This window comes from Chelonoidis abingdonii, chromosome 1 (genome assembly GCF_003597395.2).
Source record: "Chelonoidis abingdonii isolate Lonesome George chromosome 1, CheloAbing_2.0, whole genome shotgun sequence".
Lineage (NCBI taxonomy): Eukaryota > Metazoa > Chordata > Testudines > Testudinidae > Chelonoidis > Chelonoidis abingdonii.
In genome coordinates, this window is record NC_133769.1 from 26,220,828 (window position 1) to 26,236,749 (window position 15,922).

Consider the following 15,922-nt stretch of genomic DNA (forward strand, 5'->3'; position numbering starts at 1 on the left):
TCTGAGACCAAATATCACTCCAGCTGTGCACTGTATATGAAATATAGGGTTTAGAGTCTGGCCTATGCCTCTAAAGCCTAAGCTATAAACCATCTTTGTGCCCTCCCAATCCTTGGTTGTCTGGGGGCTGGAAAGGCCCCTTGCATAACTTAATTTAGGTCCCAGGGCTAAGGCAGCCTCCCCATTGCCCTGTGGGTTCCAATGTGGCCCAAAATCTCTGCAGTGCTGTGACCCTGCCTCCATCATGCCTCTTCTTCCTTACACCATTCCTGCTCCCAGCATGCCCCTATGCCAGCGCTTGTAAGGATGTTCTCAAGAGCGGTCTTCCACTGTGCATGTATCATTGCAGTACCCCCAGTGAGGTACAGGGCTCTTAAGACCCCTTTATGCTGCTTTGGCTGTTTTATGTGGAATAAAGGGGCTGTAATGAGAGCGTTGATTTTACTCCCAAACTTAGTTGTCTGTAAACTCACATAGCGGGGTGGAGAGAGAGAACCTTAGGCAGAAGAGTTTGATGACACGTCCTTATATTTGTAAGAACTTTTCTACATCACATCCTTTTCAGAGGATTGTATGGGATGGGAGATTGGTTTTTCTCATGCATTTGTTCATCTTATTAGGCGAAGATAGCATTAAAAAGCCAAAGTGGATTTTAAGATGAGCTGATGTATACCACAAGGCTGTAAATCATTTCATAGGATGGATAATGATTTTGCACAATACATTTCGTTAAGGAAAAAGGCAAAGCTGACAAATTTAAAACATGCTGAACAGCCGTGTAACTTGAATTATTATATAATTCAAAACAAATCATGCTGAACTTGTAAGTATTGGATTGCTTGGTAAATTGGGCCCAAGTAAACAATATGCATTTTAATATGGCCAAATGTAAATTTATATTTCTAGGAAAAAACGGGTAGACTATACTTACAGGATGGAGGACTCTTGTCTGGGAAGCAGTGACTTTATAAAGTCTTGGGGGTCATGGTGGATAATCAGCTGAATGTGAGCTTCCAGTCTGATGGTGTGGCCAAAAAAATCTAATGTGATCCTTGGATGTATTAAAAACAGAGGAATATGTAGTAGGAGTAGGGAGGTTATATTACTTTTGTATTTAGCACTCGTGTGACTACTGGAATACTGTGTCCAGTTCTGATGTCAACAATACAGGAAGGATGCTGATAAATTGGAGAAGGTTCAGAGAAGAGCCACTATAATGATTAAAGGATAGGAAAACACGATTTATAGAGAATGCCTTAAGGAAGCTCAGTCTATTTAGAATAGAACCTCGGAGTGATGAACTCACCAGTCAACCACACACCTCATTTGGAACTGAAAGTACACAATCAGGCAGCAGCAGAGACCAAAAAACCGAAAAAGCAAAAAATACAAATAAATAAAAAAAAAATTTAAAAAAAAAAAAAAAAAAAAAAAAAAAAAAAAAAAAAAAAAAAAAAGAGGGGGACAGCATTTTTTTTCTTCATAGTAAAGTTTCAAAGCTGTATTACATCATGTTCAGTTGTAAACTTTTGAAAGAACAACCATAACGTTTTGTTCAGACTTACGAACATTTCAGAATTATGAACAACCTCCATTCCTCAGGTGTTCGTAACTCTGAGATTCTACTGTAGTTTAACAAAGAGAAGGTTAAAAGGAGACTTGATCACAGTCTATAAGCACCTAGATCTGGAACAAAAATTTGATAATTGACACTTCAGTCTAGCAGAGAAAAGTATAACATGATCCAATGATTGGAGGTTGGAGTTAGAGACATTCAGACTGAGATAAGGTGCAAATTTTTAACAGTGAAGTAACCACTGGAACAATTTACCAAGGATTGTGGTGGATTTCCATCACTGGCAATTTTAAAATCAAAATTGGATGTGTTTCTAAAAGTTGTGCTCTAGTTCAAACAGGAATTAATTTAGGGAATCTTGTGGTCTATTTCATACAGGAGATCAGTCTAGATGATCTTAGTGGTCCTTCTGACATTATAATCTATGAATCTATACGAATTTAATTCTTTTCTTTGTAATCACATGAGAATGCATCTCCTACTATGTATGCCCAAATAGTTACAAGTCTGACTATTAGCACAAAAGCCAAGTTCTACTTACGCCGACTCTGTACCCCTCCAGTCTGTCCAAGATGATACCTTCAAATTCCAGCCATGTTGGATTTAAACCCTCTGCCTTCACCTTTAAGGCTTTGCTTAGCTTGGGGTCCTGGTCTATGCATTAGGGCTCGCACGACAGTAATACAACAACTACTAATAATGATATTACTTTGCTCTGGCTGTCTTTTATTAGTTTTTCATGTGTCATGTTCACAAAGTGAGCCAATGAAAAGTCTGAGTAAACAGCAGAACAGAACCTTCAAACCCACATGGGGCAAGAGGAACAATGTTCATATTATGTTTTATGTATAGTGTTGGTATGGTGGTGTTCACAGTAAACTACTTCCTATGAAAGCACGTCATTTTAACTTCATCTCTTAAATATCTGCAAAAGTCTGTCTCAAGATCACTAACCCTCAGTTATTAATTTTGATCATATTCTGTAACTTATTTTTGAAACAGATTAAACTTACTTCATTTTGTAGGTTCTGGCTGAGATCTTTAACTCCCCTTGTTTGGAGTCATGTGAGTAAAACACAGGACTGGAACCTTATTGTTGGTTGTGCCACAGACTCTTTTGTGTTGCCTTTAAAAATCCTTTAAACCTCTTTGTGCCTCAGGTTCTCCACCTGTAAAATGGGTATAATAATATTTCATTTCCACGTAAAGATTAATTTGGTTTATGCTTCTAAAGTGCTTTTAAGTCCTTGAATGGAAGTGCAAAATATGATTTATTTTGTGTGTTGCGTAGCTTCTAGCTGAGATCTGACACTCCACTTGTGTTTTGTATCTGGGTAAATGCATGTCATGTAGTTCTGTTGCCTCTCAAAGAGAGTTGGCATATTTCCATGGTGCTTATTTCAGCTCGTTTCTCTTACAGAGTGTGAATATAGAGAAACTGCAGGGAACATCCATCAAAATTTCTACTGAAGATGGTTTGTTGAAAACCAAATATCTTTATGCAGAATCTTCATTTCTGTCTTCAGCAGCTGGTGATATTCTACTGGGAAGTATTCATGGTAAGACAGAAAAGGCAAAATACAGTCTGGAATTTAGCAGACGTGCAGGTATCTATAGTGTTAATTATAAAAACAAAATGACTGCTCCCATAAGGCTGGGGTCCTAAATAATCAACTGCAGACACAGCAGCTGAGCAAACCAGACTCAAACAGTTCAACACAGGCAAATGCTAAAATGATGAGGTCACCATATATAAGATAAATTAATTAATTCTTCCTCTGCTGTAAATAATATTGTATTTTAAAGATACTTCCATAAGTAAGCTTGTTATAGTAAGGAAAAAGCATATAAGGAAGAAACATACAACATTTTTAGGGATATAAATTAACAATTTGCCTTAGAGTTAAATTAGTGAAAAATACCACAGATAAAAGGAACATCAGTGGTAAAACTATACTTTGTTTTTAAATATCTGTTTTTATCTCTTAACAGAAATCAAAGGGGTTAACCTGTTTAACAAGACTTCTGGGTAGAATTTGGTTATGATGACTTAAAGTGATACTATTTTTATTAGAAGTATTTTCTCTGTGTTTGTGTTGGCGCCCTGTATAGCTAGTATACTGCCAATTTACAATTTTCTAGGTCAAATGTCATATTTTTTCCCCAAATGTTTTTCATCCAGAATTGGAAGGATGGCTAACATGGGTCTCTTTACTATTAATAATAGTGGTGGTTGGAACCTGGTCCCCAGTAATAATTCACCAGAGTTCCCATTGAGCACTTCCTCTCTATTCTTGATATGTTTATAGTGATTTTGAAGCTAAGTTATACAAACTGGAGCATGTACCAACAGTGAAAATTACTCACGTTGGCACAAGTTCCAGTCTTTAACTATAGGCCACCAAAACAACTTGCTGCAATTTCATGAAGGCTGCAGATTTTTACCTCACTCCAGAAGTGCTGCTTCTCCCTCTGATCCATATAAAAAAAAACTAACCATACTCTGAAGGTAAGTCACTTTCACAATCCACATATCTAAAGCTGTGTTGTAATTTCAGTCAGGAACAGCATGAATGCAAATAGAGCTGTATCCAGATTAAACAAATAGTTCTTACCTTACTTCATGTTTATTTTCATAAAGCTCTACATTAAATGGTTCTGGAACTCTGAACACTTGCTCTTTTAACGCGCAATTCTTTTAAAAATGTTGCTTTTAAAAACAAAAGCAAAAGTAGATCTAAGTTTATTTAATACTTTGAGTGCCTTTTTATGGAACAGTAATTCTTTGTAAACACAGCAGACAAGTATAAGGGTCTATTTCATGATTATATAGCGCACATGTCATAACATGTGTTTTTAACCTGATGGTAAAACTTTAAGACAAATACTTATTTTAAAATAATATATTTCTCTATTTTAGTAATAACATCATAGATTATTAAAAATGACAATTTTTACATTTGAATTTACTCTTTTGCCATTTGTTTACTTTTGCATTTCCCTTAGCTTGAAAATTGTAATTAGTTATTTTTAGTTTTTGTTCTAGTATATTTTGCTTCCTGGGTCTTCTGACTGAGCACAAAGCTGCAACATTTAGATTGCAAACCCATCAGGAGAGTGTTTATTTGTTAATTAAACCCACTGATATCTTGTAACTAACATATCTGGCTAGGGCCCTACCAAATTCACAGCCCTGAAAAACGCATCATGGACCATGAAATCTGGTCTTTGGGTGTGCTTTTACCCTATACTATACAGATTTCATGGGGGAGACGGGTGTTTCTCAAATTGGGGGTCCTGACCCAAAAGGGAGTTGCAGGGGGGTCGCAAGATTATTTTAGGGGGTCTCAGTATTGCTACCCATACTTCTGCACTGCCTTCAGAGCTGGGCAGCCGGACGGTATTGGCTGTTGACTGGGCACCCAGTTCTGAAGGCAGCACCCTGCAAACAGCAGCGCAGAAGTAAGAATTGCAGTACCATACCATGCCACGCTTACTTCTGCGCTGCTGCCTTCAGAGCTGGGTGGCCAGAGAGTGATGGCTGGTGACTGAGGGCCTAGCTCTGCAGGTAGCAGCACAGAAGTAAGGGTGGCAATATACCAGGCCAATCCTTATTCTATGCTGCTGCTGGCAGTGGCTCTGCCTTCAAAACTGGGTTCCTCGCCAGCAGCTGCCGCTTTCCAGCTGTCCAGCTCTGAAGGCAGCGCCGCCGCCAGCAGCTGTGCAGAAGTGAGGGAGCGGTTCCACAACCCCCCCCCTACAGTAACCTTACAGCCCCCACACAACTCTTTTTTAGGTCAGGACCCCTACAGTTACAACACTGTGAAATTTCAGATTTAAATAGCTGAAATAGCAGATTTAAATTTTTAAAATCCTGTGACTATGAAATTGACCAAAATGGACTGTGAATTTGGTAGGGCCCTATATATGGCAAATACCTCTGGCCAGGCTCCAACTAAGATGGCAAAGTTTACTCTTTCCAAGATCAAAGGGGATGCTTAAACCTTAAAGTTGCTGGCCTAGAGAAGAAGGGGGGCAGTGAGGGGTTTGAGTGAGTAGCCAGAGGCTCCCCAGGGAGTGTCAGTGAGCATTGATGGGGATTCAGAGAGAGAGAGGGAGAGTACATTGCAGCAGGGCAAACTGTTTCTCCCAACCCAGAGATGGAGGTAACTAGCTTGCAAGGAAAGATAAGGTTTTGGTAAGGGGAAATGTAGATAGGCCTTCTTTTGTTATATACATTTGCTCTGCTTACTGTGCAGGTAGAGTGAATAAATAATTCTTTGTTTTGAAGAATTTGTTTTGAGACATTTAATCAGTTGCTGTCATAGGATCCTGGAGGTAAAGAGCTTACAGGTGCTAAATGCAATTGAGCCTGTTTGGTTAACACAGGTGGTAAAGAGGGGGCCTGCAGCCCAGAAATCCAGTTTAGAACCACATCGTTGCTCCCAGAGAAGGAGGGGTGATGGTGGCAAAACCTGTTCCCAGAAGGGTGCCTTTGTGAGAGATTAAAAGGGATCTAAGTGAGGCCTTGTAACTATAACACAAAGCCTCAACCTGATTTAAATAAATAAATTTTTAAATCAAGTGATTTAAATTAATTATTTAAATTCCCTGTATTTAAACCACAATGCCTTAGCCTGTTGTTGTTTACTTTATCTGATAGACTTACTTATGTGACCGCAATGCATAAAAAAGCAGCCGGTATTAAATTATGTAAGAGTTACTACACTTGGTAGGAGTTAGCATGCAGAATAAACTCATAGACTTTAAGTCCAGAAGGGACCATCATGATTATCTAGTTTGACCTCCAGCATATTGCAGGCCACATAAACTTCACACACCCCATTCCTGTAATAGATCCCTAACCTCTGACTGAATTACATGATTTAAAGACTTCAAGTTACAGAGGATCCACCATTTACAGTAGTCTAACCCCGCAAGTCATCTGTGCCCCATGCTGCAGAAGAAGGCGACCCCCCCCCCCCAGGGTCTCTGCAATCTGACCAAAGGGGAAATTCCTTCCAAACCCCAAATATGGCAGTAAGTTAGACCCTGAGCATGTGGGCAAGATCCACTAGCCAGACACCTAGGAAAGAATTCTCTATAGTAACTCAGAGCCCTCCTCATCTAATGTCCCATCACTGGATAGAGGAGATATTTGCTGCTAGCAGTCACAGATCAGCTATATGCCACTGTAGGCAGTCTCATCATACCATCCCCTCCATAGAATTATTAAGCTCAGTCTTGAAGCCAGTTAGGTTTTTTGTCCCCACTTCTCTCCTTTGTAAGACTGTTCCAAAACTTCACTTCTCTGGTGGTTAGAAACTGTTGTCTAATTTCAAGCCTACATTTGTTGATGCCTATTTTATATCTATTTGTTCTTGTGTCCACATTGGTGCTTAACGTAAATAACTCCTCTCCCTCCCTGATATTTATAGAGAGCAATCATATCTCCCCTCAGCCTTCTTTTGGTTAGGCTAAACAAGCCAAGCTCTTTAAGTTGCCTCTCATAAAGTAGATTTTCCATTCCTAGGATCATCTCAGTAGCCCTTCTCTACATCTGTTCGAGTTTGAATTCATCTTTTTTAAACATGGGCGACCAGAATCACACACAGTATTCCAGATGAGGTCTCACCAGTGCCTTGTATAATGGTAACAGATATTTCCTGTCTCTACTGGAAATACCTCACCTGTACCTGCCTAGGACTGCATTAGCCTTTTTCACATCTGCATCACGTTGACAGCTCATAGTCATTCTGTGATCAGCCAATACACCCAGACCTTTCTCCTCCTCTGTCATATAAGCTTTTGAAATGAACTTTTGATTTAAAAGATCTGGGCTATGTGCAGCATGGAGGAAGGTTAAAATGGGAACTCTCTTATGCTATCATTAACTTATCACCTAAATATTATAAAGAAGCTATGACATGTGGAAAGGCTTGTTATTCTTTGAGCTTGGCACTGTAAAAGCACATGAAAATATGGTCCCTGCACCAAAATGAGTCTTATACATTTTTGATTACAGATTATGGAACTACTATGTGTTAAATGACTTCATTTCAAAATTCCATGTATTGTAGCAGTCTGGTGTTAGCTCCTTCATAGGCATAAGTCTGAATAGCATCACTTCACAATAGAAAACCAAAGCTAAGAAGGAGTGCGAGGATATGAACTCTATCCCTTCCCATGCATCCTAACATGCCTTCCCCTTAAGGGCCTAAGTCAGGAATTCACAGGGAAAGCAATACAATACAAGAGAAATATGATGGCACTGTTCACATCCCAGGAGCCACATCTTGAGTTTGGCTTCAAGCTGACTTTGATGCTGAGACTTACAATATCCATAGATAAACAAAATGTAGGAGTGCAGAAAAAGGTTCTAATTAATGTTCAGAAAGAACAGAAATAATTGAAACATTAAGCCACCACCATTAGTGATTTATTAAAGCAGCTAGAGTGCAGTATTTACAGTACTTCACTACAACATCACATCCAGTAGTGCAGAATAAACCAACCAATATTTAAATATAGTCAGATCTCCTCTGTGCCACCCCATATATATTTAGACTCAAGGATTAGTTAGCTGAAAAATTGTAAATTTAACTAAATATTGGTATTAATGGAATAATTAAATGACTTAAGTCAGTTTTGTATATACTCTATGGACATTTCACAACTCAACATGGAAGGAAATTCCTCTCTGCCTTCCAAACAACCTGTCAAATTGGTTGAGTTAATGTGATTTATGAGAAGTCACTGATCTCCAAATGTTTAATGTTCTTTTGGGATCTCTTTAATTTATAAACTAGGGGCTAATTTCAAATAAGTGGCTGCAGGTCTGTTTGAGTCACCTGATTACAACAGGTCTGAATCTGGCCCTATGTCTCTTTATGTTGTGTAGAAATAAGTATTAATAACCAAAAGGAGGAAAAGAGGAGATCTATACATGGGCTGTACACCTGAGGCTGGAAAGGGCAAGGGAGGAGAAACCCCCTTCAAGTTGTCAGAAGATATAAAAACAGTCTTATTCCATCCTTCCTAATGCCTGTTGTCTTCTATGATCACCCAGTTTGACCTCTGATGTGAAAATTTTCAGTCTTGTTCTGAGGGGCTTGAAAACTGTAAATTTCTTTCATCATATTATTGTCAATTTCCAGATCATGGAAACCATTTTTAAACTGTATTTTGCAGTATACTACTTTCCTGTGCAGTTCTTCTTGGCATTTTGAATGTATTTTGTATGTGAATGTTGATCCATAAATATCTGTGTATAATACCTTCTACCAGCTATTGAGAGACCACTAACTACATGATTTTTTTTAATGAGGTAGATCGTAAGACTTAGGCACTGGCCTTGCAAGCACTGTAGTTGAACAGGAAGAGTACAGTACATGGATTTTACTATGTCTGAAGATATCTGCATATAACACAATGTGGTACTGTCTGATCAGAAATTGACAAGTACAACAAGAGATGATTTTACATGCTTCAGCTTCAGATCTCTTGCACTATTCTACGCTTGTTCTCTTTAATCTCTTGGGGCCAGATTGTGTTAGGTGCTTAGAACTATTGAATCCCAATAAAGTCTGTGAAAATTGAGGATGCTTGATATCTCCAGTGAGACCCTGCACACCACTGGTTCTCAACCATTTTTCATTTGTGTACCCCTAAAAAATTTCTAATGGAACTGCAGACCCCTTTGGAAATCTTAGACACAGTCTGAGGATTCCCAGGGGTTTGTGGACCATGGGTTGAGAACCACTGCTCTACACTTTGCAACACCAGCCCTTTCTTTGTCAAATAGATTGCCCTGGTGTCCATAATGAATGAATATAATACTGTAGTATGGCTGAACAGAATCATGTTTTGCTAAACAAATTAAAAACTGATAAATTATTTATTACTTTCCACGATCTTGATATGTGCTTGCTCAAAAATTACATATCAGTTTACAATAAACTGATTCCTTTAGCAGATTAATGACTTTGTCAGCTCCTCATTTCATTGAATTCTTTCAAAACAGGGCTGCAGATACTAATGTGATTACTTGCACAGATTGACATTGGAATCTGACATGAAGAGAGGTTTGAAGGGAATAGCATGGTAATGTGCAATGACTCCACAGGAATTTTTTAAGAAGCCCTGCAGTATGAAACAGAAAAACTTCTCCTGGAAAAAAAATATTATTGCAATCCCCCACGCTCAGCTTGGAAAATATATCCCTGTTGGAAGATGGAAACTTTTTTTTGATTAGCTGTCTGTATGCCATTTTTGTTACACATACAATTAAACCAATTTAGTCAGCCATACGGCCTATGTAGTTAACTGTACAATTTAAAAAACAAAACAAAATCTGGCACAACAAAAATAATAAAGTATTGGTTGATACTCATGAAATGCCTTTGGCTTTTTTTTTGTCTATATGTTCATAAAGTTTTACACAAATTATTTTCCATATCTTCATATTTTTAAACTTTATTTCCACATTTAAGAATTTTCATAGAATGCAACTCTGTGAATATAAAATAATATATTTTGTATTGATTTATTTTGTTAATTTTTATGTGCAACCCAAATAAAAATATGTAGACTAGCAGTTGCATTATGGTCATTGGAGCAGGACTCCCAGATATGCAGATAATGTGTGCAGTCTCCGAAGGGACTGTATAAAATAATAAAATAAGTTTTCCTTATCACTAAAACATCGACTATGTTTTTCTCTTATAGGTGACACAACCCTTCAAACTAAAACAGGGAACATCACAGTAGGTAGGTTCTACTTTCTCTTTAAATAGGACAGCATTCGTGTATTTTTTTTTCCAGATAGTATTTAGGTAAAATATATAGATTATTTGTATCTTCAGTAACATATTTTGTTGTTTTTATTGATGTGATTAAAATGTTTTCTAAGATTTTTTAATAAAGAATTGGTTCAGTGCAGGATTGTTTCATTTTGGTTTTGCAAACTGCAAGGAAATACTATAATGCTGGGAAAGATAAAGCTATACATTTAGAAAGACCTCCATTCTTGTTTTAAAAATGCCCAAGTAAGGAAAATTTACCACAGCACTTGGTAATCTGTTCCAATGCTGAATTATGCTTACTATGAAAAATTTACCTCTCTTTTCCAGTCTGAATTTTACTGACCTCAGCTTTCAGCCTTTGGATATTGTTATGCCTTTATCTGCTAGACAAAAGAGCTCCACAGTATCTGATATCTTTTTTCTCTGTAGATAATTACAGAACATGATCAAGTGTCTTCTTAACCTTTTATTTTGTCTTATTGTTTGATGATTAAAACTGAATGGCTGGAATTTTGTCACTCACAAGTAATACTAAATCATTGTTTTATTATTTTATGTCATCTGCAAAGATGCTAGGAGCGCCTTTAGAAAATAAAGACAAAACGTTTACAGTCTAAGTGCCACTTTAATCAGTGTGCTCTTTAATTTCAGAAAAAAGACTGGGGTTAGTCTCGTCTCTATTTCAATAAAATGATTTTTGTTTGTGAATGATAAAACACTACTGAATTATCTCAATGTTCTCTTGTGTACTGTACATATGAGTTCAGAGGTTGTTGTGACTCCCTCTGTTTGACTTCAAATCAAAATTTACTGGACCTGATTCATCACTCCAGTTTTGTGCCAATGTAATTCTAGTGATTTCAGTGAGGTAAAACTGGAGTAACTGTGGTGAATCAGGTGAACTGTCTTTTTTTGGATCTACAATGTGAGCACTCAAGGAATTACATTTTTGTAAATGAATACAATTATGGAGCTAATTCTGAAAGGTTCTGAGTGTTTTCCGGTAGCACCAACTGAGCTCAGTGACTCTACCACACAAGCTCTTTGTAGGATTAAGGCCTTTTAGAAATATCAAAACCTGAAAACAATAGTAATTAAAAAACCAACATCAACATTTCTTAAAAAATAAATGCAACAAATCTCCTCACAAAAGTCAGTCATGGAAACCACAGACTTAAACTCAACTTTCCAGACTCTGCTTTTCCTTCTGTCAGATGAACTGTTTGATGATGACGGTGTTACACGACTACAGTTTCTTAAGACGGGAGGTATCACTGTCTACTAACAGATGACGAATAGTTTCCATAGTTAACTGAGCTCAGTTCTAAATATTAAGAAGTGTCTGACAGTTGAGAGCCATTTTATCTTTCAGATTTACGTGCCTTAGTGAATAGTAACATTTCACTTTTTCCTCAGGAGATCCCAAAGCTATTTGTATTCATTTTCAGGCTTTTTTATGGACATTTTCAAAGGAAAAAATAACTTTTTAAAGAATCATATACACTTAGGGGACACTGAGTGAGATATGATAATACCTTTCACTTACGTGGTGTCACTTCAAGCTCTTAAAGTGCTTTACACAAGTGGATAAGTATTTTCTCTGTTTTATAGATGAGGAAGCTGAGGCACAAAGTGGTTAAGTGGATTGCTAGAGCTCACACAGCGACTCTGGTGTTCTAGCGCTTAGTGCCTTCCTGTAACCACTGCGCTATGTTACCTGCCTGCAGGTACATATATTTCCAAATTTTAGCAAATGAATGTTATTCCTGTTTGTATAAAGTTAGTAATACAGTAAAAATATGATTTCGCACAAACAGAAATGCCATTCATTAAATAAAACTAGTTAATTGAATAATATACCTATTATATCTCTCAATGACTCTATAGTATCTTGCTACTCAGTGTGTCCTTAGTATATATATCAATCTCGTAGGAGACCAACTAACACAGAGGTTAGGTGTTGAACTTATTTTCAGGGTATCAATCTGTGAGACAACAGGAAATCAGGCTAATCAGCTATTCCTTATTCTTGCAAAATTCTGATTTAATAGTCAGTAGGACTCAAGCAACAGTTATGTATTATATACTTGGTGATCCAATCATAAATTCAACAGGAATTGAGGGTGTTCAACTACGTTCCCTGTAAGCTGCCTGACCTGCTCTCCAGGGATGCACAGGCAGGCGGGGAGAGACGCCTATTCCCTGGCCCAGCCCAGGCCCTCTGGAGGGAGAGGAGACCCTTGTCCAGCCCTGCCTAAGCCCACTGGATCTGCCAGGTAGAGGAGCCCCTCCCTCGGCCCGGCCCAGCCCCACCAGAGCTGCCACTGCTAGGGAGAAGCACCTGTCACCCAGTCCCAAGCTGCTGTGGGGAAAGAGGTCTGTCCTTTCTCCCCACTGCAGCCCCAGGGCAGTATGCACCCCTAATCCCTCATCCCTGGCCCCACAGCAGAGCCCACTCCCCTAGCCAGAGCCCTCACCCACGTCGCACTCCAGCCCTGAGCCCATTCCCACACTCCAAACCCCTCGGCCCCACCCCATGAATTTTGTATGTGCACCAATGTGAAAGTGATGTCACACATCACCTCCATATTAATGTACATATCAAAATTCATTCCGCACATGGATGTAAAAAATTAGAGGAAACTCTGGTGTTCAACTTCTTGCAGGATTGGGCCTTTAAAATAAGCATACTGAAGCAGGAAGCATGCTTTTCTCTACAGCATATGTTTACACAGTGCTAAGTACGCCCTTAGTGATTAACAAATGTGAAATAATTTTGATGTGTTTTGAAAGTACTGTGCTGGAAACTTCTCAGTTTGGACCAAATAATATGCAGCTTTTAAATGACTTGTTAATTTAAATCAACCCAACCTTGTTTTATTTCTGATTTGATTAAATCACTGCTGAAAATGGTCCTTAAGATATTACCAGAATTCTTAACAGTTTCACAGAGGACATCAAAGAAGGCTTTGTGTTCAGCACCAGTCCCATCTTTCCAATTTATAGTTGGCACAGTCCTGCTTGTAATCACTCATTCCTTGCTGTTATGCCTCGTTCTCTTGAGGTGTTCTCTGCAGCCAGGACAAATTTCTTTCCGCCATCCTACAGCTGTATTAAAAATAACGTTCAAGTCCTACTTCCCTGCATGGTAATGTTTACATTTCAGCTCCAAAATGTTCTGAGATAGCAAATCTTTACTTTGAGTTTGGTCTGTTGGAAATGTGAGAAAAATGGGGATTCTGTGCCAGCCATGCTGTTTCAAACAGGAGGGAATGACTCCAGATATTCTGTGGACTGAAGGCAGAGTTTATTTTCAACTGCCAGCCTTATGGATTGTATTTACAGGAAGTAGGATACTGCTTTTGAAAGCAAGATTTGGCACATGGACACAAGGAAACTCAGGAAAGAACAAATTTGTCAGGCTTATTTTCTTACATGTTTCATTGCCAGCTTTTTCACCATCCTTCAAATATTGAAAGACATGAAGTGATTCTGTCCCATTTCCTCACATCATGACCCTCTGTCTGTACAGGACCTGGAATCACTCGTTGCCTTGGATTTGTTGTACTTGAAATTTTAATTTCCAGTTAAGTGTTAAATATTTGTCAAAACACAGATATCTGATACTTGAAATTGGGGTACAGTACTAAAGTGAAAGTGAACTGAGCAATCTGCAGGTGTCCACAATGATGTGAGAAGGTTGCTATATGGGACCATTGCTTGGAGGTTACCCAGGACTGAAAGCAATACCAAGAATTTGGTTGCAAATTCTCTCTCCTATGAAGTAGTATTGTTTGTGGAAAACAGAAAAGATGCTCAGAATATATGCAGCATAATTGTGTGAGGAAAAACCCCAAATATAAATTGTGTAGCTTCAACAACATGCTCAGACCTGTGGGCTGATTTTTATCTCAAACCCTCATAGACTCATAGGTCAGAAGGGACCAATATGATCATCTAGTCTGACCTCCTGCACAAGGCTGGCCACAAAACCCTACCCATACACATTTATAACAACCCCTAACCCATGACTGAGTTATTGAAATTCTCAAAATTGTGATTTGAAGACCTCAAGCTGCAGAGAATCCACCAGCAAGCGACCCATGCCCACGCTGCAGAGGAAGGCGAAAACCTCCAGGGCCTCTGCAATCCGCCCTGGAGGAACATTCCTTCCCGACCCCAAAATGGCGATCACGCTAACCCTGAGCATGTGGGCAAGACCCCACCAGCAGCCCCCAAGAAAAGACTTCTCTGCAGTAACTCAGCCCATCCCATCCAACATCCCCCTCACAGACATTGCAGACTTATCTGATCATGCCGATAATCCAAGACAATGCCCAAATTACAACTACCCATCATAACATCCCTCCATAAACTTATCACGCTAATCTTAAAGCCAGAAAGCTTGCCCCACTACTATTCCTCCGGAAGGCGTCCAGAACTTCAACTCCCCTAAGGTTAGAAACCTTCGTCAATTAAGCTAAACTCCTAATATCCAGTGTACCCATTCGTCCTCAGGCCTACATAGTACTAATCTTAAATTAATTCCTGCTCCACCCTAACGTTAATACCCCTATTATATTATATAGAGCTAAGCATCTCCCTGGAGTCCTCTTTGGCCAGGCTAAACAAGCAAGCCTTGAGTCTCCTTTCATAAGCAGATTTTCCATTCCTCGATCATCCCAGTAGCCCGTCCTGAAACTGTCCAGTTGAATTCATCCTTCTAAACATGGACACAGACTGAACACAATATCCAGTGGGTCTCAACCAGGCAGCCGTATATAACGCAACTAACACCTCCTTCTCCTTCTGGAAAATACCATCGCCCAATGCATCCTAACAACCGCATTCTTTTACAGCCATACAATTGCGGTCTCAATGTCAATCCAGCTATCAACCAATACCCCAGGTCTCTCCTCGCTCCGCCGCTTCCAACTGATTGTCCCCCAACGTAATCTAAAATCTATATGTAATCCCTAAGGCATGACCTTGCCCTTTTCACTATATAGTTTCATCCTATTACTGCATACCCAGTTTAACAAGGTGCCAGATCTCGAAAGTATCCCGGTCTCCCGTGTTAGCAAACCCCCGCAGCTTCGGTCAACACGCGAACTTAGCACATCCCGCTCCTTTGGTGGCCAAGGTCAGTACAAAAAGTAAATAAGATCGGTCCCCAAAGAACCGAGCTGAGGGACCCACATACCTCATCCGCCTCAGCCTGACAATTCACCCTTCAGTACGACCCGCTGGAGTCTCCCCTTTAACCAGTTCCTTATCCACCTTACAACTTTCATATTCATCCCCATCTTTTCCAATTTAACTAACAGTTCCCCATGCGGAACCGTGTCAAACGCCTTACTGAAATCGAGGTAAATTAGATCTACCGCATTTCCTTTGTCTAAGTAATCCGTCACCTTCTGAAAGAAGGAGATCAGGTTGGTTTGGCACGATCTACCTTTAGTAAATCCATGTTGCAATTCGTCCCAATTACCATTGACCTCAATGTCCTTAACTACTTTCTCCCTTAAAATTTTTCCAAGAC

General features: G+C 39.1%; 1 protein-coding gene across 6 annotated transcripts in view; it reads left to right on the plus strand.

The window, feature by feature from the left end:
• Positions 1-15,922, plus strand: part of FAM185A (family with sequence similarity 185 member A) — a 77,129-nt gene that overhangs the window by 23,268 nt on the left and 37,939 nt on the right. For 4 of the 6 annotated variants that reach the window (XM_075064606.1, XM_075064607.1, XM_075064612.1 and 1 more), the window contains exons 4-6: positions 2,579-2,641; positions 2,997-3,135; positions 10,304-10,345. In XM_075064606.1, the coding sequence (XP_074920707.1) occupies positions 2,579-2,641; positions 2,997-3,135; positions 10,304-10,345 (244 nt within the window). Of the gene's footprint in view, positions 1-2,578; positions 2,642-2,996; positions 3,184-8,477; positions 9,947-10,303; positions 10,346-15,922 lie in introns of those variants that run through there. The other 2 variants (XM_075064613.1, XM_032778864.2) reach the window with 2 other exon arrangements.